Consider the following 27,803-nt stretch of genomic DNA (forward strand, 5'->3'; position numbering starts at 1 on the left):
TGCCTCCTCCTAGCAAGGTGACCAGGTGGCAGAGCAAGGTTTTCCCTCAGTGAACAAGGATATACTTCAGGCGTGTACATAACTGAGTTTTCTACAGCCGTGTCAGTAAAGAGTCTGTAGCATTCACAACTGATATACAAGAGTAAGAGTTTCATTTAGAGGACCACAGAGACTACTTGAGAATCCTTTGGTATGAAGACAATAACCGCAGCAAGAAGGAGAGAGATTACAGAATTAAAGTGTTTGTTCACGTGTGTGTATGGCAAGACAGTTTTATGTTGATGACAGACTTGCATCTGATTGACATCTTGACAAAAACCTAAAAAATGTCAGCAGAGTCTAATCTGACATAACATAGCATCCAACAACCACAAAGTTACAGAAGATTTTCCCACCGATAACTGTGCTAAGGATTTGAAAGATTTGGACCTCAGACTGGATGATCTCCATTATAACACAGTTTGAGAGTCCTGTGGAAACGGATGTTCAAAGCTTCTTAGGAGGAAAAGCCATACCCTCAGAGAGGTATTTTAGCCACTGTCAACTGTTTGTATGACCCCTTTAGGATTTGTGGCACCTGTAACAATTTGTCATGTGAGCAAAATTGCTGGGATGAACCACATTGGCTATTGGAGCTGTCGCTTTAAGAACCATTAACAATGAATCATGGGCAAATCCAAAGTACCCTACAGTCTACTTACACTGTCTCACGACTGGAGTTAATGTGCAGCTGTTCTGGTTGTGGAACTGTATCACCTACTAAGGAATGTGACTGACATTGTCATGTATACTTTCAAAGTATTTACTGACAGCAAGATAGACATTGGATACATACAGTAGATAGACAGTACATAAGTATTTTACACATATGTTGCCAACAGAGTGACTCACATCTGCAATGGCACTACATATCTACAGAGAACAACCTGGCAGATTTTGCTCCATGACTTGTTCATGCTTCCTGCTATCTCTCTGGTCACAAACACCAGGGAGGAACTCAGAAACATTGGTCTGTGCACCAGTTTTCACTAAATCACAAAGTTTTACGGAGTTATTTGTTGGAGGATCTACAACTCTCTATGGGCTTTGCCAGAGACACCGGAGGAAACAAGCAGGTGAACTCTGAGACAGCTGAGGTTCTGTACTGCACTAACGTCTATTCACCTGGCAAATGTTTACCCACTGGCCAACAAGATGGGTGACCTGCTGCTCATTAACGCATCCTCACAACTGCACATACTATAACCATGAACCCTGGTTTACAGCCAAACTCTGGCAACTTCGTCAGGCTAAGACTGCAACACTGCAGCCCCCCTTCAGTACCATTTTGGATCTGTTTCTGTGACTGGAACCACAAGTCTGACATTTGAGGCCCCTGCACAAGATCAACAGAAATCAGCAAAAGCTATTATCTTGTATAAAAATACAAGAGAGCAGCATCTTTTTCAAAGTGCAAACAATGAAAACAAACCAACAACAATAATAGTTGTAGTTTAAAAGAAACCATGTGTAACTGTACAATATGATCACACTACTTTGTGACCACGATCTGTCCCATGGGACAAGAGCGCCACACTGGTCTTGCCCTAAACAGCATCAATCGTGATCATACAGATCGTGGTCACAAAGTAGTGGCTGTCATTCATTGCATCATACCTGTCAGCAGATGTCACTCACTGTGTGACAGCCAAGCCCACAATCACAGTCACAGCTGCACTATCATAACAGCTTAGTTTTGCTTATAACCTATAAAAAAGCTTGTATGCTTTTTTTAAGCATATAAGTGTTTCACACAACAAATGAGGGGGTTTTCCTGGCTACTAATAAAGAGAGGCTGAGTTTGCAGCTTAAAGGCTCAATGACCCCCCACCGGCACCCACTGGAATCTGTTTGTCAGCTTTTCCAAAGACCAGGAAGATCTGATCAACTGGTCCTCATTCAAAACTGAAAAAAAGTTTTCACTGTTCATATTCATTATGAACATCTCAGACCACACCTATAATCTCAACCTGAAAGAGTGTCTTTGACATCATTACATTTTTATAATATCGTATTTGCCAAAATAAACGTAGGCAACAGAGCACAACAGTTTTTGATGAAAAAATGTCATACTGACCTCATTTCCACGTATTTCTCAACTGTCTTGAATGACAAAATAAACTTAACAAAAAGCTCTCTGTGGCAACATAGGCCATAACATGTTCTATAACTTTATACTGATGAACCCATCTGTCTTAATTCTTACTTTCCTTCAGCCAGAGAGACAAATTAACTTGTTTACATTTTCAGAGTTTAAGGCTGCCCTCTTTTTTTGAACTATGTTACCTGCAAGTGACAAAAGTCTCTCACAGGTTACAATTTAATTCAAATTATTTATATAGCACCAAATCATAACAAAGCTTATCTCATGACACTTTCCATACAGAGCAGGTCTTTTTATGTACATATACTGCGGGTCCTCCTACACGGAGGCCGCCATCTTGCGCACAGTAGCGATTTGCCGCTACTTTGCTTAACGGCTTAAGCCATCCATTGTTGATGTTCTGCCATTCTAACAGGTCCCTCTTTAAAGGCAGTCTTGAACCTCTCCACATAGAGAGACCTCCATGGTGCGGTACAGGTGGCAGAGAGCAGGTAACACCACAAAGAACATAACATAATTCTCACCTCCAAGGAACACAAGCATCAGCGTAGTGTCTGGTGACAGTATTTTGTATGGTTAATGCAAATGACTTAAGTTTCCACTCACTGTCAATGACGTGTAGGCCCACCGAGGTAGTTGTTATGTTTCGTACAGCTGCATGATTTTGGATACATCTGTGCCTCTTGATGGCGGCCTATAAGTTACCTCAGAGGATACTCTCTGTAAAATCACTCCTAACCTCCTGTCCTCTACCACTGAAATTGGTCTGCAATCTATTGCAATCCATTTTATGAGGCAGTTAGTTAATCGATTGCAAACAGACTTACTCAATTTGCATCACAATATCTGGTTGAGTGTGGCTTGCCCTAGCTGCAACCTTTGTGCACACTGCTAGATTTTGTTTTGATGCGATATATTTAGGCTTGAAGTGCTCCGATGGTAAGGAAATTCCCTGTTCTATCAACAGTTCCATCTGGACATTTTTAAAGCAGAATTTTCCATTCATCTGCCTCATCCTTATGAAGCAGGTGTGGGCAGAGCGTTTTCAGGTTAGCACGCAGCCTGATTCACACTCAGATCGGTCAAACCTCTATCCAGGTGGATTCATGGACTATACTCGGATAATCTACCTGTGTGTGTGTTCTGACTTTGTTTGGTTGATGTTCACTTCTAAATCTGAGTCTGACTCGCAATTTACCTCTACTAAGAAGTTTAAATTGATTTGTGTCCAATGATTTGAGAGAGAGAGAAAGAGAGACAAACAGTAACAACAGTGAGCGAGCGCCGGCCTCGATAAAGCTGTTAATCAGAGAAATAAAAAGTTATTTCCTGATTGTTTTACAGCAGTTACATTCAACACGTATAGACACGCCCACAGCAACCCACCTCAGCTACCCTCAACCCCCCCACCACCTCATAACCCTGCTACGACTTGCCACAATGCCTGATCCTATCTGAACGCTAAGGACAGAGTTAATTTTCAACAGGAGTATGAATAATAATTAATAATAACAACAATTGATAAACAAATGAAAACTATTCCTTGTAGTGCACATAGACTTCTACCACCTACTTATATATGTATATTTGTGTAGAAATACACAAATGTGCGTATATGTTTGTTGTTGGAATGACTGCAGAGGGGTAGGGGTACACTGGTAGTTGGGATGAAGTCTCATTACTCGTGGTTACCTCGTCACTGGTGAAGTCAGCCAGCTTCATGTAAGCAGCAGGGAGAGAAACAACACAAAAACACAGTCGGATGGAGGAAATGTCCAACAAAAAAGAAAAAAAAAAGCACATTTTTGTCTTGAAGAATAGAATAGAATAAAATAGAATAGAATAGAAGCTGCATCACAATTTGACAGCTATACTCAGACTTATTCACTTCTGTTTGTTCTGTTTTTGATGGTTTACAGCAACCCAAATGTGCTGAAAATAAAGGAGGGATTTTAGTTAGAGCATTTTTTTTTCTTTTAGTTCCATTTTGCTGAAATAATATGCCAAGAACCAAAATGATGATCAGTTAACAAAATTAGAAATTGGAGCTGAACTAAATCTAAATAAATGGACCCCTTGCAGAGGTGGAAGGTGTGTACATTTATGAATGTTTCCTGTCAGTCTGTAATATTACTCTTTCTTTCAAAATGTGTGCTTGAACTCAAAAAGAATGTGGACCAATCTTGGGTGTGTTCCTTCGCCCTTTTTGAGCGCTCTGTGGACCAATCTTGGGTGTGTTCCTTCGCCCTTTTTGAGCGCTCTGTAGGGGCGGGTATAAGGTCTGTTTGTAAAACTGCTTCTCTCTTAAAATACACCAATTTACCATATTAGCCAGCTATTTGAATCGTCACCCATTTAAGACGCCAGCTTATTTATGTATAATTAATCTTAAGTAATCCTAAAAAGAGTATTCGTAGTTTAGATTTTTTCTAATTTTATACAGGGGTCCCTCGTTTATCGCAGGGGATACGTTCTAAAAATAACCCGCAATAGACGAAATCCGCAAAGTAATCAGCTTTATTTTTTTAAATTATTATACATGTTTTAAGGCCGTAAAATCCCTAACCACACACTTTTATACACTTTTCTCAGACAGGCATTAACATTTTCTCACATTTCTCTCTTATTTAAACACTCTCAAAGTTGAAACTTTCGCAGATTTAACAAAAATAAGTACAATACTGTATTAGTAAATAAAACCATATTTCACAGTTCCTCTGACGGTGCCTCTTTGTCCTGGCGCCGCTCCGCTGTAACGGCTTTTTCCTCTGAAGGCCTTGGTGCAGGTGTTTTTTTCCGAGTGCAGAACATACAACGCATTTTGTACAGTACTCCCTTAGGTAATGAGGACGCCAAACACAATGCGCGTTAATACTGTACAGTACAGTGATTCACGGGTTGATCCAAATTGAGCGGGTGCCCACGGTCCCCCGCGGTTACGAGTCACCAAACAATATTTTTAATGATATTCGGGTCGCGGTCGGTCGGGTCATTTGAAATAAAGATGCAGAGTAAAGCTTTGTAGTTTATGTAGTAGACAAAATTGGCTGAATAACTGGCGCGAAGATGCCACGAGCTCTACAGGAGGTAGAGAAAGTATAGACTATTTTTTAAAATGCGGGTCAGGAAGCGGGTTGGGTACAATATTTCACAATTATTTGCTGCTGTCCGAGTTCGGGTTCGGTGCAGGTCGATCAAACATGGACCCGCGCATCACTGGTACAGTATGCTTTAAAAAAAAAACATGCAAAATTACACACAAAAAAATCCGCGAAACAGCGAGGCTGCGAAAGGTGAACCACGTTATAGTGAGGGACAACTGTATTAGCGGGATATATTTTATACACTATAAATACTCTTAGTAGCACAGCAATGTTATGACAATCGAATGGTTAAGTACACTGCTACCTATTGTATTTTGATCCATGGGACGCCGATTCGCATCCTAGCTGCCGCACTCTTGCTGCATGTCATATTATGACCACCCAAAATATTTAAGGTTTTACATATCTGTGAATATCTCCGAAACGGTTTGTGATACAGAGACCATTTTGCACTGTTTTCCTGAGATTCCGCTGAAGACAGAGATGTGTGGTTTGTGTCTGTCCGACACTTCCTTGTTGTTTTATGCCACCGCATAAAAGACCAATCGAAAGACCAATCGAAAAATAGATGTTCGGCCGACATCCATATGCACTCGATGAATGGACAATCGCTACTAAGTAGACTAGTTTCTCTTTCAACCAATCAGTATCTATGACGCATTCTAACCAATCAAAGGACTCTGTGGTCTTGTGGGGGAGGGACAACAGAGAAATAGCAGGCGGTGTAGAACAAAGTGCAGGGGGCAGGGATCACACAGAGCAGAGTGACTGCAAAGTGACAGAATAATAAACTATTTTTATTGAATGACAGGTTCCCCTCAACTTTCTGGAGGGGTCTTTGCTTTGGTAAAGTGGCATGCCTGAGGAAAATGAGGCAAAAATCATCAAAGCTTATTTTTCATTAGGCTATACCTTTTTAATCATGTAGCCTAACCTATTCACCCATCATCTCTTGTTAAACATTTCAATAAAAATCTGTACTTACTGTAACAGTAATTTATTAATTTAAATTTAAAATCATAACATGACATACAGCAAGAGTGTGGTGGCCGGGATACTAACCGGTGTTCCATGGTTTAAAATGCAATAGATAGCAGTGTACTTAACCATTTGACTGTCATAACACTGCTATGCTACTAAGAGTATTTCTAGTATATAAAATATATCCCGCTAATATAAAATTAGAAAAAATCACGAAGAGAGAAGCAGTTTTACAAACAGACCTTATCCCCGCTCCTACGGAGCGCTCAAAAAAGGCGAAGGAACACACCCAAGATTGGTCCACACTCTAGCTGTCTCCCTACTGGCTGGTGAAACACAGTATTTTAAGCGTAGGGAGGGACATCCTTCAGTCTGAACAGATGCCTCAACCTGAGAGGACGTGCTTGTTCTAAGTGCAAGCACATTAGATTTGAGAGTGCAGACTTTAGATTTGAGCGCGTAGAGTTTAGATCGGAGCACGCGTGCGAGCAAAATGTTTGTGTCTAAGAGGAAGAAATGTGAGCACAAGCATGTGATTTCAAGCACAGATTTTGAAAGAAGAAGAGTGCGAGCACAAAATGTGAGCACGAGGAGAATAAATCTGAGCACGAGAAGGAGAAATCATGCTCTCAAACTGAAAATCTACGCTCTTGAATAAAGATAGGATAATTCTTCCATAGAAGGGGGCTCCGCTCAGCTCTGCGAGGAATACGCGGCTGTTCTATTTTTGACGGATGCCGCGAGCAGCCCATTTACACAGAGCAGCTCAAGCTGGCAGAAATAGCATAGAGCAGCGGTTTTCAAAGTGTGAGGCGCGCTCACAAAACGATATAGTATGTCTTATCTTTGCTGTTTTGTGTCAAAAGTTCTATTCCAGCGCGAAAAAAAGCTGCTAATGTCTACTGCTATGTCTCTGCTTTAGTTTGAATCAATCACGAAGCTCCTGGTTGTTTACATGAAGACAAAGAGGCTTTGAAAATGAAGTGTGACCGCTTGGTGCGATATACTACTTTTGGGTTTACTCGTCATTGGTGGGTCAAAGGTGAATGTGGGCGGTACTAACTGATTCTCCTGACTCTGATTGGTCGACAGGTGTCAATCATCAAAATCTGCCAATCAGGACATCCACACTCTGTGTTGTTTTAGCCTTAGCAGCACCACTAGCTGCTACCTGCTGCTTCATATTCTTTTAATACCGCTTGTTTCAAACATTGCGTCGTATTAAAACTCGAAGTCTTCTTTCCTCCTCTCGGAATCTTCGCTGAACAACTTTTGCAAACAACTGATGTTAAAAAATGTTGTTATCTTCTGCCACTATGAAAAACGACCACACTGGTAAAGACATGTTCATTATTAGTCTGGCAGAGACGGGGGGGTCCTCTTGAGTTCTCTTAGGGGAGGCCCACTATCCCACACTTTGAAAACCCCTGGCATAGAGAATCCAGTGGATTTTCAAAATAAAATACCCCATGCAAACTGCCGTAAAAACAGACATTTTAAATTAACAACGTAGCATATTTACACATGTAAAAGAATATTTAAAAGCATATGAGGTGTCTGCACATAGATGCATAGTTATATCCTAATGCTTGTACTATTATATATATATGTTTTACATCAAGATAATTGTTTGGCCTGCTAGCTGTTATTTTGGTCCATCCTGACTTTAAGGATATTTGGATAGGGGTACCAAAGAACCAAAGAGCTGTCAGGAGTGTTGATGATTGTGTTGTAAAATATGGTAAGAGAGTCAGGTAAGCCCCATACAGTGTTTTTTTTCCTGTGTGTGTGTTTCCTTTGACGTGGTTAAGGGAGAGATTTCAGGTCAAAGGTTAAGAGCAAATTGTTGGGGCATCCTGGGAGAGGGGCCTCTCTTTTCTTCTGTCCCTATCTTACACAGATTTATACTATTGTTTATTTAGACTGCATGTATTGTATTGTATTGTATTGTATAACCTCTATAGATATAAGGGTTTGTAACGCATAGATCAGGAGAGTCTCTCATCATTTGGCCAGGAGCTCTCCAAGTAACGTTTTACTTGTTACGATACTGAACTTGTTGTAATAAACTTGTTATACGACTAAGACAGTGTCGGCGGCGTTTCTCTTTAAACATCATCAACTGCATCACCACCGAATACACCACAGAACTTGGCGTCATGAATCGACAGGACGTGTTTGCGGCCGGAGCGCAGCTGGACGCGGCTCTGCTTTCCTCCTCTCATCCAAGGTGAGCCTATACCGTTGTGCTGTTTGGGGGGTGGAAGTTTGACTGAAACTGCAGTCTGGCTGTGTGGGTGAATGTGTGTCATGCTGTGTGGATGTTTGCGGTGAAGTTCCGTTTAAATTTGCTTACTCTCCATCATGATAGAGTAAGATTTGTTGTTAAAAGTAGAATAGAAATGTTTGTGTAGAGGTTAAGGGAAAGACGTCTTACAATTAGTAACGCTAAGTGAGTTAGGAAACTCCGCAGTTTAGCTGGGCGTGAAGGATTGTGTTAGTTAAAGGTTAAAGGCAAGAAGCCTTACAACAAGTAACGTTAGTTCGGAGTTAGGAAACTCTGCAGGTTACCTGCGGCTGCATGAAAGTTGGACAAGTAAAGAGTAAAAGGAAAACCTGGTACCAGGTGCATAACCAGGAATAAGGATTTAAGGAAGCCGCGAATTTGATAAAAGCCCTCAGGGAGGCGGTTTTAGACCGGCCTAAAACCTGGACAATTCACTAGGTGAAGTTCAGGTCAGTTATAAAAGTATAACTGGGAGTGTAGGTGAAAATATTTGTAGATAGATGACCACTCTGCCGTAGGCTGACAAGATACGACTGATGCCGTTTTGTCAGATATTCTTCACTTCATAAGGTAGCATAAATTTAGATTAAAGGAAAAAGGATAAGGACGCGGCAGAGCATGCTCAATTAGGATGTATGAATGAGTCGACTTTAGAATAGATTGTTAATTGTGATTTTGTGTTTGCTTTTGTTATATTGTGGATTTTTGTGTTAAAATTAAATATATTGGTAGGCTGGAGAGGGACTCCCTCCTCCCTCTCTCTGTCTGTCTCTGTTGTAAGAGACGTCAGCGCTGCAGGCTGAAATTGTGTGTCTTTTTGTGTGTGTGCTTGGAGTTTGACCGCTTTTTATTTTAGAAATGTGATCATTATTCCAGTATTAATTATTATCTAATTATAATTATTAACTATTGCTATATTATTAGGAGTTAGTTTATGATATACAGACTTTTTCGGAAGACATTTATTTTGATGAATGAAACTATGAACCTTTTAAAAAGACATTTTTATAAATTTATGAGCTTTTAAAGACGTTTGTATAAGTGAAATCCTATGAGGTTTATTAAGGGCGTTTTTATAAGATTTAAATAACTTGTCATGATAAATAAATAAATGAATAAATGAATAAATAAAGATTCATTTAGGATAAATAAGGAGAAGTGGAGATTAGTATATAATTCTGTCTAAAAGATAAATATGATCGAGAGGAGCAAAGAGTGTTGAGTGAGTTTTGATGTTGGAGGATTTGAGAGTGTGGAGTGCATTGAGAGTTTTGGTGTTGAAAATGAATGATATGGAATGAGGTTTGATGATTAAAAGTGCAAAACGTCTGTTGTAAGTAACCCTAAAGTGCTGAGATAAAAAGAAAAAGGGGTTGCAAAAGAATATTGAATTAAACCGTGATGAAAATAAACCAAAATCTAATTCTTGTTTTTTCCTTTGTTCCTTGCATCTGTGGGAGAGACACGGAGAGAAAGGCGGAGGCTGAACAGAGTGTCACAGGGACCACTTCAGTGACATCAGACTCCAACCCAGACAAACCACTGCACAAGGCCAGTACTGTTTTTGTTTGCGAACGTTTGCTATACCTGCTGGTTTGAAGTATGTGTATATGCATTTATGATCACTAGAAGCTAATATCTATTTGCTTATATATATATGAATAAATGTTAATAGCTTGAAGTGGGAAATAGCATATTCTGCTTTTGTGTGCTATTTAGAAAGAAGCTTGGCAACAGACTGACCAGTTAAGATGTTACATTGTGGATTGCAATTGTGAAGCTTTGCTGTTTGTGCATTTTTCTGCTGTTTGGTTTATTCTGAGCTGACTTGTGTTGTGTGATTCAATTTGAGATTCTTTTAAGAACCTGAAGTGAAAAGCTGTGAGTGTGGATGCTTGCTTTGTTGTAAGTAGCAGCCATTGATAACTGAGCTTTGAAAAGAGTGTTCATTTTTGGAAATTTACATATGGTTAGATTGTTGGCATTTTGGGACTTTGTAGTCGCAATCTGAGATATATATATATATATATATATGTATATATATATATATAAAGATATATAAATATATATATATGTATGTATATATATAGATTAATATATAAGATATTGCTATATATATAGTATATATATATGTAGTATATATATATATATATATATAAATAAATAGATATAGTATATATATATATATATGCAGATTTTTTTGCGATTGTTGATCATGATTAATTGATTATATTGGATTCATTGTTCCGAATTGCTGAATTGTTTGATTGGCTTGATTAATTGATTGATTAGTTGGATTAATTGTTCAATTAGTTTAATTGATTGATTTCATTGGTTGATTTGATTGATTAGTTTAAGTTGATTGATTTAATTGATTAATTGGTTGTTTAATTAGTTCATTGTACGAAAAAGCAACATAAAGTAGTCAAAAATGTCAAAAAAGAACAATAAAACCACAAAAGTAATCACGCCTCTTGATATAGTCCAAAATAATAATCCATTAAATAAAGAGGTCTCACGGATCTCAGCAAAATGGTCTCGCCGTTGGCCAGGGATTGACCAACCCTGGAAGGAACTTTCAATCCTGATGTAATTAAAAACCTACAAGTGCTTGTGTCGACATATAAATCAGAACAGAAGAAAGGAAGAAAGAGAGAGAAGCGTAAAGAAAAGAGACAGACAGAACTTGCAATGCTCCAGTTGTTTGAGAGTGAGGGACAGAAGTGGACTAAGGCTGCAAAGGAGAAAAAAAGAGAAGGATATGGAAGAAATAGGGAACATCGCTAAATGAACCGAAAAGCTAATGATTGAAGTTAATACCCCTTTCTCACATACTGACTTAGAGAAGAAACCTCCACCTTATGAAACTAAAGTAGAGTTTCAAGAACTATATCCTCAGCTCCCAATGATTACTCAAGAAGGAAGTTATCGAATCATGGATGATGAGGATAGAGTAATTGAATCCGGACGAGCGGATACTCTCATAAAGATGTATCCAAGTGCAAAGAGTAAGAAGAAAGCAATGCGACTAGTAACAAAAGGTGCATTGAGATATAGAAAGACAAATGTTGGAGATGATACTGATCAGAGCGACTCAGAGGAAAATTTGGGTGGTTACGATCCCGCAGTCAGGTGGACATTAGCTAGAGCAGAGAAGAAGGGAGATAAGAAGCCAAGGAAAAAGGCCTTGGAAAAAGGAGAAGATGACTCCAATAGAAGTGATGATGTCCATAGTGATGAAGATTGGGGGAGTAAAGGTGCTTCAGCTTCGAGAGGATTTTCCCGAGTACATCTAGCACTAGTGTGGAGGAAGACAGACAGAGAGCAGTAAGAGATATCGAGGAGAGTATAGAGGACTGCATTTCAAATCTGCTTAGAACTTCTAGTCCTGATTGTCAAAAAGCATTGGAGAAGCAGTTAGATGAGTTGCAAATAAAGGAGAGAGAGTTAAAGGAGAAGAGCTCCTCGTCATCAACTATGAGATATGTGTTACGTTCAAGGAAGAATAAGACTGAGAAAATCTGTCCGGTCATTATTCGAGGACCGAATCTGGAGTATAAACCTTGGCAGAGTAGAGATATGTCGGACATCCTTGAGAAATTGCCTACTTTGCAGGATGGAGCGCATCCTTGGATTTCAAAGTTAGAAGAGATTATGGTGGGGACGCATATTGCTATGGGAGTGTAGTGGAAAAATTCTTTTAACCTCTGTTTTACTTTTTTATGCTTACTTTATTTTACAATTATATTTTTGTGTGTTTAACTTTGTATGAACTTTGTCCTATTTAGGAGACTGCCTCCTGATGGGTTGATATATGTTTGAGTGTGGACATTTCTCTCTGTCCCGAAGATGTTGGTACCAGCCACGATGTAGAAGGGGAGTAAAGCAGATATTTACGAGGGTAACCCCCTTAATGCAATTAGAGTCTCTCTTTTATTACCTCAGAGGAGAGGGAGGGGGAGAAATGTCTACAAAAGGAGCAGTTAAATGTATTATCAGCAGAGAGAACTTTGCGACTGTTGTACTCGTACTGTTGTCTCTCCTTGGCCAAGAATAAAACTCTCATTTAATACTGATCGTGTTCTCAGTCTTTATCGAATTTCCATGACAGGAGACATTAAGAAACTGTTGGCTAGTCTTCTTGGAGTCACAGGCATGGAAGAAATTTTGCAGAAAGCAGGGCTTAATCGGTATGTGGGAACTGCTGTGAATGATTCTGAGTTGTTTGCTGCACATAGAGGTGTGATGTGGAGAGCATTGAGGGAAACCTTTCCGACAAATGTTCACCCTGACAATATTTTCATTGAGTCACTGGGATCAGAAGAGAATCCTAGAGCCTATGTTTCGAGAGCTCATCAGACATGGAGAAATGTCACAGGAAACAATCCAGATCTGAACCAGATGGAGCAGTCAATCCTGAGAGGTAAAATACAAAAGGGACTGCCTCTACCAGTGAGGAGCAAATTGGCAGAAGTAGTTGGACTAGGGAGCATGACTAAAGGTGTTTACACGGATCATATAGCCCATCAAGTAGAGCTATATAGGAAGAAGGAGCATGATCAGAGGGAGCAAGATCAGGAAACCCTTAGAAAACTAAATCAGATACAATTAGTGGATAGTAAAAAGAAGGAAAAGAAACAGGCTGTAGTCATACAGAATCAGCCCCAGTTGAATCAGCCTTTGCCAATAAATCAGGTTGTGCCACAAGCGTCTCAGCCAGCTTCAGTGGTTCCTGCAGCTGCATATCCACAGCCAGTTTCTGGTCAGCAACAAATCTGGAGAGGAAGAGGTCGAGGAAGTGTTGGAAGAGGAAGAGGTGGAATATTTAATCCATATTTTCAGCAGTCTTCTGATGTATGTTTTAATTGTGGACAGCCTGGTAATTTTGCTTGTGAGTGTAACAGGGTAGGAGAGAATGTCAGAGGCAATTTCAGAGGAGGCTTTCGGGGTCAATCAAGACCTCCCAGGGGACCGGTGAACCCGTATAGGGGGCCGGAACCTGGATTCTAGGGGTGCCCAGAGAACTCGAAAGGGGGGTGTCAGCTGGTAGTATCAGGGCCGGAGAGAGATCCAACAATAATGGTGAAAATAAATGACCGACCATTGGAGGTAATGGCGGATTGCGGAGCTGCTTTCACCTGTATTCGGCCTGAAGATGCTATACATCTCCCCATGTCTGGTCAATTGATTCGGACAATCGAGTTTGAGGGAATAAAACAGCTGATTCCTCTCACAGAACCAATCGAGCTCTGCTATAAAAATTCAAAGACTACAATACCCATATTGGTATCAGAACATACACCTATTGCATTGTTGGGTAGAGATGCTTTGTGCAGATTGAACTGTGTGATAAAATGTACACCAGACGGCTGTCTGGTGGAAGTACCAAGTGAGATAATTTACCAAGCAATGATGGCAGTGGAGACTGAAGCTTCTTCAGTATTTTGGATTGGAAACCTTAGTGCAGATCTTTTGGAGCCAGCCAAATTGTAAGAGAAGTTTATTGTGGCAAATATGCCTGATGCTAGAATACCAGAGTATCCATGATACCCAGTCAAAGTCACATGAATGGTTGAGTAATCAACCAAAACAAGTTCAACTTAACTCTTGCTGCATAATTTTGGGACCACAAGGAGCGGTTATGCAGATAGACAGAAATGAGTATTTGGATAAAGAATTTGAGATTGAGAAGAGTGTGCCACATGTAACTCTATTGGTTTCTGAGGGATATGGGCAGAAGCATATAGGAGACATGATGGTAGAAGCAGAAGGAGCTATTTTTGTTCCAATGAAAGAGAATCTTGCTGTTTGGAGAAGTGAAGACCAACGGTTTATTAAAATTATGATTTCAGCTCAAGGGAAAAGACAGCCAAAAATTGTGAGGATGACCCATGAATCAATTTGTAATGCTAAGGTAGATCTAGATACCAAGGAAGAAGAGATGTTACGACAGGTTCCAAAATGTTTGTGGTCTCAACATAGCACATATATTGGACTGGTTAAGTCAGCGCAACCAGTGAGAGTTGACCTTAGACCAGGAGTTAAACCTCCTTCTGCTGACCTTGCTTAAGTGCAGACGCTTCACTCTTTTGCTCTCCGCTTTACTCTGCTTTACTGTTTTTTCTATTATTGTAATCCTTTCCTTTTGCAAACATTTTTTTGGAAAGCGGATCCTGGATACCTATACCTATACCTATATATATATATCACTGGGAGTTTAGGCTGCCACTTTTATTTTAATCTGTTTTATTTTGTGAGTGTGGCCTATCAGCAGCACAAGCCTGCACTATCGTGACTGGGACTGAGGAGCTGAGCTAACAAAAGCTAATTAGCAGCAAGATGCCTCCCTTTTCCACGGATGATTACCACAAACTGCTCCAGAAGATAGCAGTACTGGAAACTAAAATTCATCGGCTCGAAGTGAACGTGGAGGTAAATGGACAATATGGGAATGAAACCACTCTGCTAATGTCCCAAAATAGTGAGAAAAAGCAGGCTAACAGAAAGCTAATTAGCACCACAAAGATGCAGCAGGAGCCAGGTGTAAATGCCACTAAATACAACAACAAACAACTCCTTTCTGGAACTCTCTTGGTGCAAAGCCCAGGCATCACAAATTGCCTCCCTCAGATATGGGAAGACGGTTAACAGGCAGAACCCAGCACCCGGAGACTCATGATGACACTGAGTGGCCTGCACTGCCATCAAACAGGAATGCATCTTCAACCCAAGGAGAAAACAACCATGGACTGGAAGTACAACAAAAACAAAGAGCAAATTGCCCCAAGACACAGGGATTCTACTAGAGAACAGATTTGCTCCACTTTCCCAAAATCCTGACTCCCCAAAAGAAAGCTCGTCTTCCATCGCAAGAGAAAGGTATGAAGCTAAATCATATGCTAAAAGGCCACAGAAAGAGCTAACGACTGGGCCTGAAACTCTGATAGTGGGTGACGGAGCTGTGGGTGAGATAAAACGCTTTTGCAGCAAGAAAAACACCAAAGTACTCTGTTTTACCAAAGATATGGTGTCTGATATTTCAAAGAAGATCCTGAAGATTGCTACTGATCATCCAACAGTTAAATCACTCATCATACACACAGGAGCCCTCGATGTTGTGAAGCAACAGTCGGAGGTATTAAAACGGGACTTTGTTGATCTGATGAAGAGAGTCCAATGCCTAAATACTGAGGTGTTTTTCAGTGGACCTCTACCAACAGTTCGGCGAGGAGATGAGCGATTCAGCAGGCTGATGATGCTAAACAGATGGCTCAAAGATACATGTGCTACTCAATCAATAAACTTTATTGACAATTTCAACATCTTTTGGGAACGCAGGCACCTCTTTAAGGCAGATGGATTTTGCCTTAACAAATCAGGAGTACAGCTGCTAAGCTCCAACATTTTTTATTTTCTGCGTCAGACACCAGCAGCCACTGCCAAGGACCAAAGACAAGACAATCCAAAACAACAGATAAGGCGGCGCTCTGGTGAGGGCGCTGAGATTAGGACTGAACAGGGAGGACAGCAGACCCAGAAAGAACCGGCAACATCATTATTCTCACCCCAACAAGTGGAGTCTCCCCCAGCCCCAACAGGGGACACTCAACCTCCACCCCCCCAGACCCCACCCAGCCCCCAACTCTCTCCATTCAGTCTGGACGACTCCCCACTTCTGGATTTCACAGACAGGATGAAGAGTCTTGTCAATATGGGAATCCAATTAACACCACGCCAAAATCCCCTATTTTCTCCCCTTAAGCTACCACACCGTCCAGCCCCACCTATTCCACCTCGGAAACAACACTCGACTAAAAGTCACCGAGCCCCCCCACCTCCTTTGAATCATCATATCTGTGAGTCTGACTGATATGTGCCGGGTCCAGGCTGCAATACTGATATAAATAATCTTCACCAGGAAAAGTCAGGGCCCTATGGAGTTCAGATACCCTTCTCAATCCCTGTGATGACAGGTAACAGAAAAGTGGTTAAACTGATGAGAAATAAAAAGGGTTCATTTAAATCTGCCAATCTACTGAGTATAGCATGTCAACCACGAAACTTACCAGTGTCTCCTGTTATCCCCACAAGGATAGCCCTACTCAATATCAGATCACTAGTCAACAAACCACTGATAGTAAATGACATGATTATGACCTATAATCTAGACTTTTTACTTCTTAGTGAAACATGGCTGACTGAATGTAGTTGTGCTACCATTCTTAATGAGGCAGCGCCAACAAATTACAGTTTTATGAGTAAGAGTCGAAATGGCAAGAAGGGCGGGGGTGTTGCTGCCATTTTCAAATCAGTATTTCAGTGCAAGGACATTACATTTGGTGATTTTAGTTCTTTTGAATATCTCTGTTTTTTAATGAAGGGTGATCCAAAAGTCCTTTTTCTAATCATTTATAGACCACCAAGGTACTCAGGAAAATTTATTGATGAGTTTGCTGATCTGATGTCAGTTATCTGCACTGACTACAACTTTTTTATCGTAACTGGGGATTTTAACATTCACATAGACAACAACATGGATACTAATGCCAAAGACTTCTGTTCTCTACTTGACACCTTTGGCCTTGTCCAACACGTCAAAGGGCCCACACACACTCGGGGACACACTCTAGATCTGGTTATCTCTAAAGGTGTTGACATTTCTTCTGTTGTTGTTAAGGACTTGGCTCTTTCTGATCATTTCTGTGTGTTCTTTGACTTACAGATAATTCCAAACATTCAGATAACCTCTGTGTCTGTTAGGAAAAGGTACATAAACGAGAATACTAGTGCTAAGTTTATGGAGGCTATAGCAATGTCACCAACTGTGAGTGCAGAGACAGTTGATGAACTCCTGGATAATTTCAACTGGAAAATCTCAAATGTCATGGATGCTGTTGCACCTATTAAAACTAAGATGACCTTGAGTAGACAGAGATCACCATGGAGGAACACTATGATGGTAAAGGCATTGAAAACAGAATGCAGGAAAGCAGAGCGTAAATGGAGAAAAACTAAACTCCAAATTCACCACGACCTCTACAAACAAAGTCTCAGTAATTTCAACCATGAGTTAATCAAGGCTAGACAGCAACACTTCTCTAAAATTATTAATAAAAACATCAACAACACTCGCACTCTGTTTGCTATAGTTGATAAGCTTACAAACCCCCCAAAAGAGATAGTTTCAGAACTCTCTTCAAAAGAAAAATGCAATGAATTTGCTCACTTTTTCGATGAAAAAATCAAATCTTTAAGGTTAAATATCAACACAAATCTACAAAATGATAAAGTGACGCAATCCCTAAAACCGCCTAGGAATGAATCAACTGTGATGTCAGAATTTAATACAGTTGATCAAAAAAACATAGAAGAAACAGTTCAGCATCTTAAATCATCGACATGCTGTCTTGACACAATGCCATCTGACTTTTTTAAAGCTATTGTAAAATCTGTCCAAACAGATCTGCAGCAAATAATAAATTGCTCACTTCAATCAGGCACGTTTCCTAAACCCCTAAAAGTAGCTGCCATCAAGCCACTCTTAAAAAAGCGAACGCTGGATACTTTCAAGTTAACCAACTACAGACCTGTCTCAAATCTTCCTTTTATAGCCAAGATTGTTGAGAAAGTGGTTTTTAATCAACTCAGTAATTACTTGAACTCCAGTGGACTTTTTGACAAATTTCAATCAGGTTTTCGAGCTCACCACAGTACAGAAACAGCTCTTATTAGAGTGTTAAATGACATAAGGTTGAACACTGACTCAGGCAAAGTATCAGTTCTGGTCCTGCTGGATCTCAGTGCTGCGTTTGACACTGTGGATCACAGCATACTGCTGAACAGATTGGAAACATGGGCAGGACTCCGTGGAACAGTCCTAGAATGGTTCAGGTCCTACTTGGAGGAACGGAGTTATTTTGTGACCATTGGAAGTAATCAATCAGATCGAGTGGCTATGACATGTGGGGTTCCTCAGGGGTCAGTTCTTGGACCCCTTTTGTTCAGCCTATATATGCTGCCTTTGGGTCAAATTCTGCAGAATTCTAATGTCAACTATCATAGTTATGCAGATGACACACAGATATATCTTGCGCTGTCCCCAGATGACTGCAGTCCTATAGAGTCATTGTGTAACTGTCTAGAGCAAGTCAAAAATTGGATGAACCAAAATTTTCTTCAGTTAAATCAAGAAAAAACTGAGGTCATTGTTTTTGGCAATAAAGAGAAGAGGGTTGCTGTCAGTAAACACCTTGAGTTACTGTCTCTAGAAACTAAAGACCAAGTCCGAAACCTTGGCGTGTTGATAGACTCAGATCTGACCTTCAACAGTCACATAAAATCAGTCACCAAAACAGCCTTCTACCAACTTAAGAGTTAAGGGCTTTATGTCCCAAACAGATCAGGAGAAGCTGATCCATGCTTTCATCTCCAGTAGACTTGACTACTGTAATGGTCTTTTGACTGGACTCCCCCAAAAAAGTATCAAACAGCTGCAGCTCATTCAGAACGCAGCAGCTCGAGTTTTGACCAGAACAAAGAGATCAGAACACATCATCCCAGTCCTTAAGTCTTTACACTGGCTCCCAGTTAGCCACAGAATAGATTTTAAAGTTCTGCTACTAGTTTACAAATCACTGAATGGTTTAGGCCCACAATACATAAATGACATGTTAGTAGAATATAGATCCAGTAGGGCTCTGAGATCTACTGACTTAGGTCAGATAGTGGAACACAGAGTTCAAACCAGACACGGTAAAGCAGCATTTAGCAGTTATGCTGCTCACAACTGGAACAAACTACCAGCAGGACTGAAATCAGCCCCAACTCTTAGCACTTTTAAATCCAGGTTAAAAACTTTTCTCTTTTCACGTGCTTATGGCTGAGCTCTTTTAAAGAATTTTTAATCATAATCCAGTGATTTGTTTGTTTTAAATTGTTTTTCAAATTTGCTGTCTTAAATGACATTCTGATGTTTTTAATTACATTTTCTTCTCTTTTTAATTTTTTTTATTTCTATTGCTATTGCTTGTCTTAATGTCCAATGTTTTTCCTTGCCTCTGTAAAGCACTATGAATTGCCTTGTGTACGAATTGTGCTATACAAATAAACTTGCCTTGCCTTGCCTTGCCTTGGAAAAGCCAATATCTATTAAAGGAGGAGGCAAGCTGTGGGATTAAACCTCAAATTGAAGGACTTTTGAAAGCTGGTGTGTTAAAGATAACACAAAACCCTCAGAGTAGTACACCACTGTTGCCTCTGAAGAAACCAGACGACTCTTATCGCCTGGTACATGATTTTAGGGCAGTGAATGAAGTAGTAGCAGATTATCCAGCAGAAGTGCCAGACCCACATACTTTGTTAGCCCAAATTCCACCCGATGCAGCGTTTTTTACGGTTCTAGATTTATGTGGTGCATTTTTCAGTGTTCCACTTAGCATAGAAAGTCAGGGTTTGTTTGGATTCACATGAGAGATTGCCACAGGGGTTCAAACATAGCCCACACATTTTTAACAAAGTGTTGAAGGATGATTTGGTAGGAATGGACCAAATACTAAAGAGTACTGTTATCCAATATGTGGACGATATTATCATTTGTTCACCAGATGAAGAAACATGTCATAAGGACTCAATTGAACTGTTACAGATACTGGCTGAGAAGGGCCATAAGGCTTCCCAGAAGAAACTGCAGTGTTGTCGAGAGAAGGTAGTTTATTTGGGTCAAATAATAACGCAGGGACACAGGAGTATATCAAATAATCAGCTTGAAGCTATCCGTAAGGCTCCAAAGCCTAGAACAGTTAGAGAGATGATGACATTTCTTGGTATTGCTGGATATTCCTCAGCATGGATAGAGGACTATACTAGCCTAACAGGGCCTTTGAGAGCTATGATTAAAAATACAGGAAATGCTAAACTTCATTGTAATCTTTCCTGGACACAAGAAGGCCTTTTGGCTTTTGAAACCGTTAAGCAGAGGTTGCAGGAAGCTCCAGCATTGGCACTTCCGGACTATTCTAGGAATTTTTTGTTGTATGTGTCCACCTCAATGGGAGGTAAATATGCATGTGCAGTGCTTTGTCAGCCAACGGGAACGGGTCCTCAACCTGTTTCCTATTACTCTACTGCATATTCAGAAGTTGAAATGGGGTTGCCACTGTGCTATAGAGCAATGTTTGGAGTTTCTTTGATGTATGATAAGGCATCATCTGTCACAATAGGGTATCCGGTGACAATTCTTACTCATCATAGTCTTAGAAATCTTTTGAACTATGGCAGATATACATTAATCATGCCGAGGCTTAGAGACTATCATAGGCTTCTAGAACAGGAAGATGTCACTCTAGCAAGATGTGCCACGGTGAATCCGGCTGAAACCTTGCCAATTCCAGAGGATGGTGAGCCACATGATTGTGTTCATGAAGCAGAAAAGTATTCAATGCTTAGATCAGACTTGCAAGCACTTCCATTGCGTGAGGCAGATTTGGAGTATTGGACAGATGGATCGTGCTATCGTGTGGGAGATAAGTTGAGTGCGGGATATGCCATAGTAAAAGCTCAAGCAGATGATTTTGTTGTGGAAAAGGCTGAAATAATACCATAGCCTGCGTCTGCACAACTTGCAGAACTTGTAGGGCTAACTGAAGCATGTTTGTTAGCTGAAGGTAAGCAAGTGACAATTTATACAGACTCTGCTTATGCTCACAATGTATGTAATCTATTTGGATCAGTGTGGAAGAGTCGAGGATTTAAGAAAACCGATGGTTCCCCAATACAACATCACGCTCAAATAATGAAGCTGTTGCATGCTATGATGAAAAATGAAGCTGTTGCATGCTATGATGAAACCTAAAGAGATAGCAATAGCTAAGTGTGCAGCTCATAGAGCAGATATGATATAGAGCAGCTGATGGAAGCCGCAAAAGCGGTCACAGGAGCAGATAAAGTGGGTAAGGTTTTCTTGGTCACACATGAAGTTAATTTGGAGAATAAAAACACACTCAGGGATGTAATTTTAATGCAGGATGCAGCTCCTGAGATTGACAAACAGTTGTGGAGAGACAGGGGCGCCACCCAGGATTCAACAGGTCTGTGGAGGAATCATGAGGGGCTGATAATAGCTCCTCCAGATCTGTTAGGGTTGATGATTCATGAGGCACATGGGTTAGCCCATGTTGCAAGGGGGGAAGTTAGGCGAAAGATCATAAAGGAATATGGATTTTGGGCACCATGTCTGCTTGAACAGATCAACTATGTCATATGCAGATGCACAATCTGTTTGAAAAATAATGTTCGAAGGGGGGTGATGGTTCCACCCGGTTACATTCCGACTCCAAGGGGTCCTATGCGTGAGCTAGTTGTGGACTTTGTTGATATGATCAAACGAGTTGAAGGTAAAAGATACATGTTGGTTGTTGTGGACCGATTTTCAAGATGGCCTGAAGCTTGTCCAACCAAGCGGAAGGTTTTTATGTAGAGAGGTCATAAGCAGGTGGGGGCTTCCAGATCGAATATCCTCAGATAATGGTAAAGAGTTTGTTAACAAGACAGTGAAATTGATTTTGCAAAAACTGGGAATAAAACAACGTCTTGGTGCAGTTTATCACCCATAGAGTCAAGGAATGTGTGAGAAAATGCATGGTGTTTTCAAAAATCGTATCCTTAAAATCTGTCAGCACACAGGCTTAAATTGGGTAGCCGCTCTTCCGTTAGCTCTAATGGCATGTCGCTCAAGTGAGTTGCGCGATTTACATATGACACCGCATGAGTTGGCTACAGGAAGACAGATGCCAACACCTTGTCTGCGTACTAGTGAAAAGGGACCAAGTTTGGCCCTTTTGGAAGATGAAATGAGAGCATATGTTGCAGACTTGATGAACGAGAAAGGATTACAGTGCAACCTGGAGACAAGGTATTTGTGAAGGTCTTCAGGAGGAAGTGGTATAACGAACGACGTGAAGCACCATTTGAGGTCGTTCGAAGTACAGGAACTGCAGTTCAGGTTAAGGGGTCTCCAACTTGGTATCATTTATCTCACTGTGTTAAAGCGCCCAGAGAAGAGATACAACAGGCCCAGAGTCAAAATGACGAAGGCTCGAGAGAAATGGATCAATATGTGGGAGAGCATGCAACTGATAGGCAGATGCATGAGGATCTCCAAAGTCAAAGTCCAGAGAGAGGGACTGTTCAAGTTATGGAAGATGTTGATGATGTTGACTATACTTTTGATGGTACCCGTGATGATAATGTTGATGATGGACAAGGGAGAGCATTCAAGGACATCAAATTTCAATATGTCCCAGAAACATCAGGGCATGGTTCAGGTGAGAGTAAAACACCAGAGAATGAGAAGAGATTTGACTCCGTTACGAGAGAACCTAGAGGTCAAAGTGGACAAAGAAGCCCCAGGTCAGTTCGGAGGAGAGTTAAACCTCTCCGCTATGAAGACTAAGATTGTGGAGAATGTGTCACACCTAACAACAAAAGCACCTGATGTGGTTTCTACGTTACCAAAAATTGAGGAAACAGTGGTCAGAGCCAAGCTTGGAGAATCCACTATTCTTCCTTGTAGATGTGGCAGAAGGAATGGTGATGTGGATTTTCGTCCCAAGTGGACAAATAGTCGTGGAAAAGATGTGGAGCTGACACTTCCTAGAAACCCCGGGTCAGCTTATGTTGAGAAGAAGTATGTATTGTACAATGAATTAAGACGCAAGAAGATTGCGAGTGATTGTTCACTTGTTCTAAGGGATCTGACGTGGGAAGATGAAGGGGAGTATATGTGTATTTACCGAGAGCCAGAGTTTAAATTTGTTTTATCTAGTCACTCTTGGATTGAAGGTTATGTCTCTCGTAGGGTGAGATTGATGATAACAGATTTAAGATCTGTTGAAGTAACTACTGTAGGGGTAAATAGCATACAGAATAAGACGACTGCTTTAAGCCTAGGAATAATAAAGAGAGTAAATGTTTCGAACCAGAATACCACCCTGGCGGCAGCATTGACATCTAGGAAATTGATGGATGTGGCACCGAGATTTGATTAATTATCTTTGAAAGGTGAAGAGATTTTAGAAACACCTGTCAAAGATGAGAAGATCACTGTAGATGCAGAAAGAGAGTTTGTTAACCCAGATTGGACATCAAAAGAGATGTTTGAACAAGAGCATGCATTGAAGAAGAGAGAAGTTAAGTGGAAAGCCTATGGATTTGATGCTTCAGCGTTGGGAATTGTAGACCCATGGGCAAGTAGAAATTTATGGTTCCAGCAGCTAACACATTCAGTAAGATCAGTCAAGAAATTGAAGGGTCCATGCTTGTTGAAAGTACCATCACCAGGCACTTGGCCTTCAATCTTGGAGGCGGTACCAGAACCATTGTCTAATATCTGTCTACTCTCTGCATTGAAATGGCTTTGGTATCAACAGAGAGCTCCATAAGACAACTTGATGACTACATTAGTGGGTCTTTTTAGGCCTAGATCTAATTGTTCTTGGTTAGAAAAATTACCATATATAAATTTACTTGACCAACATGAGGATGTGAAGACAGCTGTTCCTGATGCAATGGAGGTGAAAGCTGTAAAGGCGAAAGGCTGCTTTTGTTCAAATGAAGTTGGTAAGGGATCTGCAATGTTTATGGGAATATCAGTGAACCGGACAGAACCTTGATGGTAGAACATCATGTTTTGCCTGGAAATGTAAATATAGGAAACTTTAAAGATATTTGGTGGATTTGTGGTGGAAATGCCTATTTATTTCTACCTTATGGGTGGTCAGGATGCTGTTATATGGCAACACTGAAGCTTCCATACGAGGCTTTTGTTATCCAGACGGAGAAAGTATCTGATGAGGTTCAGTCTAATGCTACTTCTGGAAATAGGATTAAAAGAGAACTAGCACAATTTCATAATCTGGAGTCCTACCATTGGAGAATAAGTATAGGTGAAAAGTGGGGAATAGGATTGTTCCCATGGTATGGGGTGACATTTTTGGCTGACCACATTGATAATATTACTTACACCTTGCAGGGTTTTGCAAATGAAACCATAAGAGGTTTTGAAATGTTGACAAACACCCAGAGGAGCCACAGACTGACATTGTTGAAACATGATATGGCTCTTGATTACATTTTGGCCAAACGAGGGGGCCTATGTGTCGCTTTAAATTTGACCGGAGATGCCTGTTACACTTTAATTCCCGATAATTCAGATAATATAGCAAATGTCATAGATGCATTGAAGCAAATAAGGGATGCATTTGGACCATCAGAAGGAGCTGGACGTTCCGCAAGTAGTTGGTTGCAGGAGAAATTAGGTCCATTAGGAGCAGTGCTGGTCCAAATTCTCATAGCAGTACTGGCATCATTAAGTGTGATGTTTTGTTTTTGCACGTTGCTTTTGACATGTGCAAAAGCTATGATATTGAGATGGGTTGGTGTAGTGATGCCCGGAGATCAGGTCCAGATGCCTTTAATGCAGAGGACTGATTCCGATGATGATGAGGAAGCAGGGATGGAAGGCGAATTGAAGGAAAGATATCCATTTTAACCACATATAATAAACTTGTAGTTTTGACATGTATTTAGTTGTTTAGCTATCTAGTAGGGGTACAGTAGTATTTGGTGTTAAAGTGGGGGAAGTAGTCAATGCAATGTATATGTTTGCATGAAATGTTTGCATGAAATTTATATCAATTATAGAAATATGAATTGTATTGATGATTTAAATTGTATATGTTATTTCTGCAAAGATACTGGTTGGTGTTTTCTTTTTACCTTAGAACAACAGTGGGGGAGGACCGCCATGAGGGTGGTTGATGATTCAAGGATCCCAAGTTGTTAGAGGGATTCAGAGACTCCAATAAGAACAATCAAAAAGGACAAATAACCCTGGACTCTGAACAAGGACATTGCGAAAATGTCCAGAGTAAACATCATCTCTACTATGCTGAGAATCAACATTGTGGAGAAACTGTGAGCCGAATCAATAACAAAGAAGAATGGAAATTAAGTAACATATATAGGTAATGCATGCATGAGATGTTATTTTTGAATGTTAACTTGTACCATTTATTATGTTCAATTGAATTCACTTTGTGGCTAATATGTTGGAACCTCAGTTTTTTATTTTCTTTTTCGGTCCGCTAGGGACATTGGGGATAGGCAGGGACAGGTCCATTGGATGGTGCGATGGGTCGACTAGCCTGAAGGTGGATATTGTTTTGATTTATTTGCTGAGGTGTTCATATGTATTTGCCTAAATTGATATAATTATATAGCATGAGTAAAATTCCTCTCTTAATTGGATTAGAGTACTATATGTGGCCGCCTGGGCCGGAGGGGCCGTGAAAGAATTTTCCTGTCTAGATTGATGGAAGGATATTTCAAGAAAGATGGCTGCCAGACAGGTTTTTCGCTTTCACACTCCATTAAATTGTTTATTGTTAAGATTATCTTGAAAGGAATTGTCATTTTTGTCAAAGTTGTAAACATGTATGTCAATGTTCTGTTTATCAGGACTCTGCGTAGTCCCGAAGGGGGGAATATGAGGTGTCTGCACATAGATGCATAGTTATATCCTAATGCTTGTACTATTATATATATATATGTTTTACATCAAGATAATTGTTTGGCCTGCTAGCTGTTATTTTGGTCCATCCTGACTTTAAGGATATTTGGATAGGGGTACCAAAGAACCAAAGAGCTGTCAGGAGTGTTGATGATTGTGTTGTAAAATATGGTAAGAGAGTCAGGTAAGCCCCATACAGTGTTTTTTTTCCTGTGTGTGTGTTTCCTTTGACGTGGTTAAGGGAGAGATTTCAGGTCAAAGGTTAAGAGCAAATTGTTGGGGCATCCTGGGAGAGGGGCCTCTCTTTTCTTCTGTCCCTATCTTACACTGATTTATACTATTGTTTATTTAGACTGCATGTATTGTATTGTATTGTATTGTATAACCTCTATAGATATAAGGGTTTGTAACGCATAGATCAGGAGAGTCCCTCATCATTTGGCCAGGAGCTCTCCAAGTAACGTTTTACTTGTTACGATACTGAACTTGTTGTAATAAACTTGTTATACGACTAAGACAGTGTCGGCGGCGTTTCTCTTCAAACATCTTCAACTGCATCACCACCGAATACACCACACATATAAACCAGGAAAACCAAATCTGAGCAAGTAAACAAAGTTTGGCGGGCTAAACACTCTTCTGAAATGCTCCCGGTGGGGTCTGAAGTCACGTGGAGGACGGTCCAAAACAGCGTCGCAGTCGAGACGTGACAGGGATGTGCCCGGTGGGTTTCGGGGCAGCAGTCATCATCATACTAACTAGCACTTAAATAGTGTTTTGTAGTTGCTCCTGCACTTTTCAGGTAAAATATTTACAGCAAACTTCCTGAAATATGACATTTAGAATTCCTTACATGTCCTTAAAAACACGTCACTCTATCAATGCAAGAAGAATGTCATATGTCAACAGTCTTCTTGTCAATTCGGCATCCATATAATCCATAAAGGTAAATCATATTTCTGTACAAAATAACATACAAAAGTTTGTATTTTTCACTAAAATATGTGCTGGTTGGTTGATCAGATATATGCCTAATTAAACACTGACTCAAAACACTGTTAATTTGTCATCTACCGTCCGTGATAGTATTTTTGGCAGTTACTAAAATTTCTGCAGGCACAACTACCTTCCAATAATATTAAACATGTTTGAATTGAAATGCAGAGACGAGAAAAGACTGAGAAAAGACAGACTTATTTCACCGACCTGCAGTAACAAGATCTGCACAAAGTCACTGTGAACTAATAAACAGCACTTGAACTAGAACTGTTACATAAACCATCAGTGAATGAGTGACACCGACTACAAAAACTCTGAAGCAAACTTCAAAATCTTGTTTTAGAGCAGTTTAAAACTGTAAAAGTAGTTTAAAACTAAGACTGTAAAAAATGTAACAAGAATAAATGAAATGTGTTTTTGAAACCTCAAATGGACTGGCACAAAGGAGGAGGAAGTGCCAGAAAGAGCTGCCTGCTTCCATTTTGGAAATAATAAAAATGCTTCAGCACAGATTGGAACAGCATGAGTAATCTAGGGACTGAAGATTTTAAGAAACAGTAACCTATAAGCCCTATCCTTGCTGTTTGTTTGCAATGCATTGGGAGAAATGTATACTAAAAACATGTTATATGCAAATTCAAAAACATTTTTAGTTTGATTTTAAAATTCCTGCTTTATTTTTAGAAAAAAAAAACCTGTCAGATTTATACCTTTTAGCATTAA

General features: G+C 40.2%; 1 protein-coding gene across 2 annotated transcripts in view; it reads right to left on the reverse strand.

Annotated features, from left to right (window-relative positions):
• Positions 1-27,803, reverse strand: part of rab3gap1 (RAB3 GTPase activating protein subunit 1) — a 112,727-nt gene that overhangs the window by 11,207 nt on the left and 73,717 nt on the right. The window contains exon 24 of one of the 2 annotated variants that reach the window (XM_027289111.1): positions 3,836-3,859. The exons of the other annotated variant lie outside the window; for it this stretch is intronic. Within the exon in view, the coding sequence (XP_027144912.1) occupies positions 3,836-3,859 (24 nt within the window). The remainder of the gene's footprint in view (positions 1-3,835; positions 3,860-27,803) is intronic. 2 annotated transcript variants of the gene reach the window in all.

The sequence above is a fragment of the Larimichthys crocea genome, chromosome XVI (genome assembly GCF_000972845.2).
Source record: "Larimichthys crocea isolate SSNF chromosome XVI, L_crocea_2.0, whole genome shotgun sequence".
In the NCBI taxonomy this organism is placed as follows: Eukaryota; Metazoa; Chordata; class Actinopteri; family Sciaenidae; genus Larimichthys; species Larimichthys crocea.